The following is a 2,492-nucleotide window of genomic DNA, read 5'->3' as shown; positions in this document are numbered from 1 at the left end:
AATTATGGAAGGAAGTAGTGGAGTTGCGTTGTGGGAATGAGGCGATGCGCTGTAATGAATACCCTGTTATAATTCACACACACACACACACACTCACACTCCAGTTCTTGTATCGGTTAGTGGGCTCGACTAAATCCATAAATCCAATCGGCTAAGAACAGGCAGGCCTAAACGCAGGGACGATACATAAATCAACATTGCGCCTTAGTTAGTTTGATATTTATTTCTGGAGAATGAAGCATAATTTTTACTTATGAAAAAGAAGAACGAGGTGAGAGTCGATGGTGAAGGAATATGAGAAGAAAATGAAACAGGGGAATATAAGAGGGAAGAGAAGGAGGAGGAACACAAGGGGAGAGAGAAGCAAACACTGAATTGAATCCATCCTTAGAAAGTAGAAGAAAAAGTTTAAGAATTGCTGCTTGAACCATTCAAAAGCTTGAATTCTCATGTCGACTTCATTTTCTTCCTGGTTTATCTTCGGCTTCAAAGTAATGTAGTTTTCTCGTTATCAGAATTCGGCGTTGAAAGGATAGTATTTGTGACCTTTGGCACTGTAAATAAGTAAAAAATGATGTGTTAATAGCTTATCTCCAGAGCTATATGGCAGTTGTCACACGCTGCTAATCTGCATGAAAGTAATGAATATATAGAATTACCCATAAGCATCAGACATGCAAATTCAGGTAGTTCAAAAGAGGATCCCATGGCAAACCTTCGGCTTCCATAAGGGCAAGGGATTTCTTTGGCAATTACAGGCCTATCAATGAATATCAGGCACCTGAGGGTCAGTAAGAAAGAACATCGTGCCTTCCCCCAAAATATTTGAAATTAATTATTATAACTGCTTTCGCCGCTTGCTTTCGATGTTACTTAAGCTAGCCGTAGACGCCCTTTAGGACTTAATCGGAGTGTAGCAGGGTCAAAGATGGGTTGTACTTGTAGAATGGGATTGGAATAATTGTTGTAACTGGTACGGTAGGACCTAAGGATATGTCAGAGGTTTCATGGTCGCTAGTAGGATTCCGATGTACGGAACAGCTATGAGATTTCGATTGGCCCTACTTTCACAGCTGGGTTCCATGAGTTACCTCAACTAAAGCGGGCACTTAACTGTGTCCCAGGCGTGTTAGTAGGCTATAACTCACATGACCAGGAGGTCACACTCACGCGGCATCCATTTAGAAAACAGATGGTGATATGATATGTTCTGGATGTTTATTAATACAAACATGTGGTCGCACGTCACCCAGGAAATATATAGACAATTACAACGTTTTGTAGATCGATGCCTCCCTAGAATAGTAAAGGTGAGACGGCCAGTTATAGCAACAAATGAGGACCTATGGAAACATATAAATGAAATAAAAAGAACCGAACAGATAACCAGACGTAAAAGGAACTGGATCGGCCATACTCTTTGAAGGGAAAACGCAATCGAGAAGGAGGCTATGGAGTGGAACTCACAAGGACAAAGGAAAAGAGGAAGGGCAAAGAGAACAATACGAGAGGAAGCCTTGGCTGCCGCGAAGACGTGGGGAGAAATTAAACAACTCAACAAGAACCACGTGAGATGGCTACAATTTGTTAATGCCCTGTGGTCCAGTGGGAGCTAAAGGACGATGATGATGATGATGATGATGATGTCGCACAAAAACGATAGTTTGCTTCCTCTGCAACTAAATATTACATATTCTTTATTACTGGAATGGCCAAATAACGACTTCTGTTAAATTAATTAGTGTCTGGCCGCACCATAGCTCAAGCGGTTAGTCGCTGGCTTCCCAACGCGGCGGTCCGGGTTCGATCCCGGGTCTGGTCACGTTGGATTTGTGGTGGACAAAGTGGCGCTGGGGCAGGTTTTCTCCGAGTACTTCGGTTTCCCCTGCCGATCTTCATTCCACCAATTGCTCCACAATCACCCTCACCTATCATCTGGGGCTGGTACAATAGGCCAGAAGTGGCCGCAGTACAAGGGACTTAGTCCCACCCCACTAGCAATAACAAATTAATTACTGGGTTTATTATTCAAAAATCCGAAACGATTACAAAGTTTATGATTTAGAATTTTGAGCGGGGCGGCTCTCACGCATGTCCGATCTCCATCACTGAAATTTAAAATATCCAAGCGAAGAATATCTGCAGAAAGGCATTCATCCTCCATTTCACAACTTAAACTAAAGACGTCCTCCTCCAGATTCTAATAGACCGGTTTCACAGTTAGGAATGCACAGAAATTTTGCGTTCTCAAATTACAAACAACAATGAGCTCAATTCAGCTTGGGAGATATTAACTACCCGCTACCAACTCCGGTAATTAAATCCAGAAGTAGCGACGGTGCAGGAACCAGGATAGTTAAGTCGGTATACCGACTGGCTACGGGCTGGACGACCGAGGAGTCAGAGTTCGAGTCCCGGTATGGTCAAGAATTTTCTCTTCTCCATGTCTTCCAGACCAGATATGGGGTCCACCCAGCCTCCTATCTAATGGG

General features: G+C 43.2%; 1 protein-coding gene across 2 annotated transcripts in view; it reads right to left on the bottom strand.

The window, feature by feature from the left end:
* Positions 1 to 202: 202 nt before the first annotated feature.
* The window catches only part of LOC111866836 (1,5-anhydro-D-fructose reductase), a 25,218-nt gene continuing 22,928 nt past the window's right edge, over positions 203 to 2,492 (bottom strand). For both annotated transcript variants that reach the window (XM_023856139.2, XM_023856138.2), the window contains one exon: positions 203 to 554. In XM_023856139.2, the coding sequence (XP_023711907.1) occupies positions 512 to 554 (43 nt within the window). In that variant the 3' untranslated portion in view covers positions 203 to 511. The remainder of the gene's footprint in view (positions 555 to 2,492) is intronic.

The sequence above is a fragment of the Cryptotermes secundus genome, unplaced genomic scaffold (assembly GCF_002891405.2).
Source record: "Cryptotermes secundus unplaced genomic scaffold, Csec_1.0 scaffold533, whole genome shotgun sequence".
NCBI lineage: Eukaryota > Metazoa > Arthropoda > Insecta > Blattodea > Kalotermitidae > Cryptotermes > Cryptotermes secundus.
Note: the sequence above shows the minus strand (reverse complement) of the source record. Positions and strands in the feature narration are given on the sequence as shown.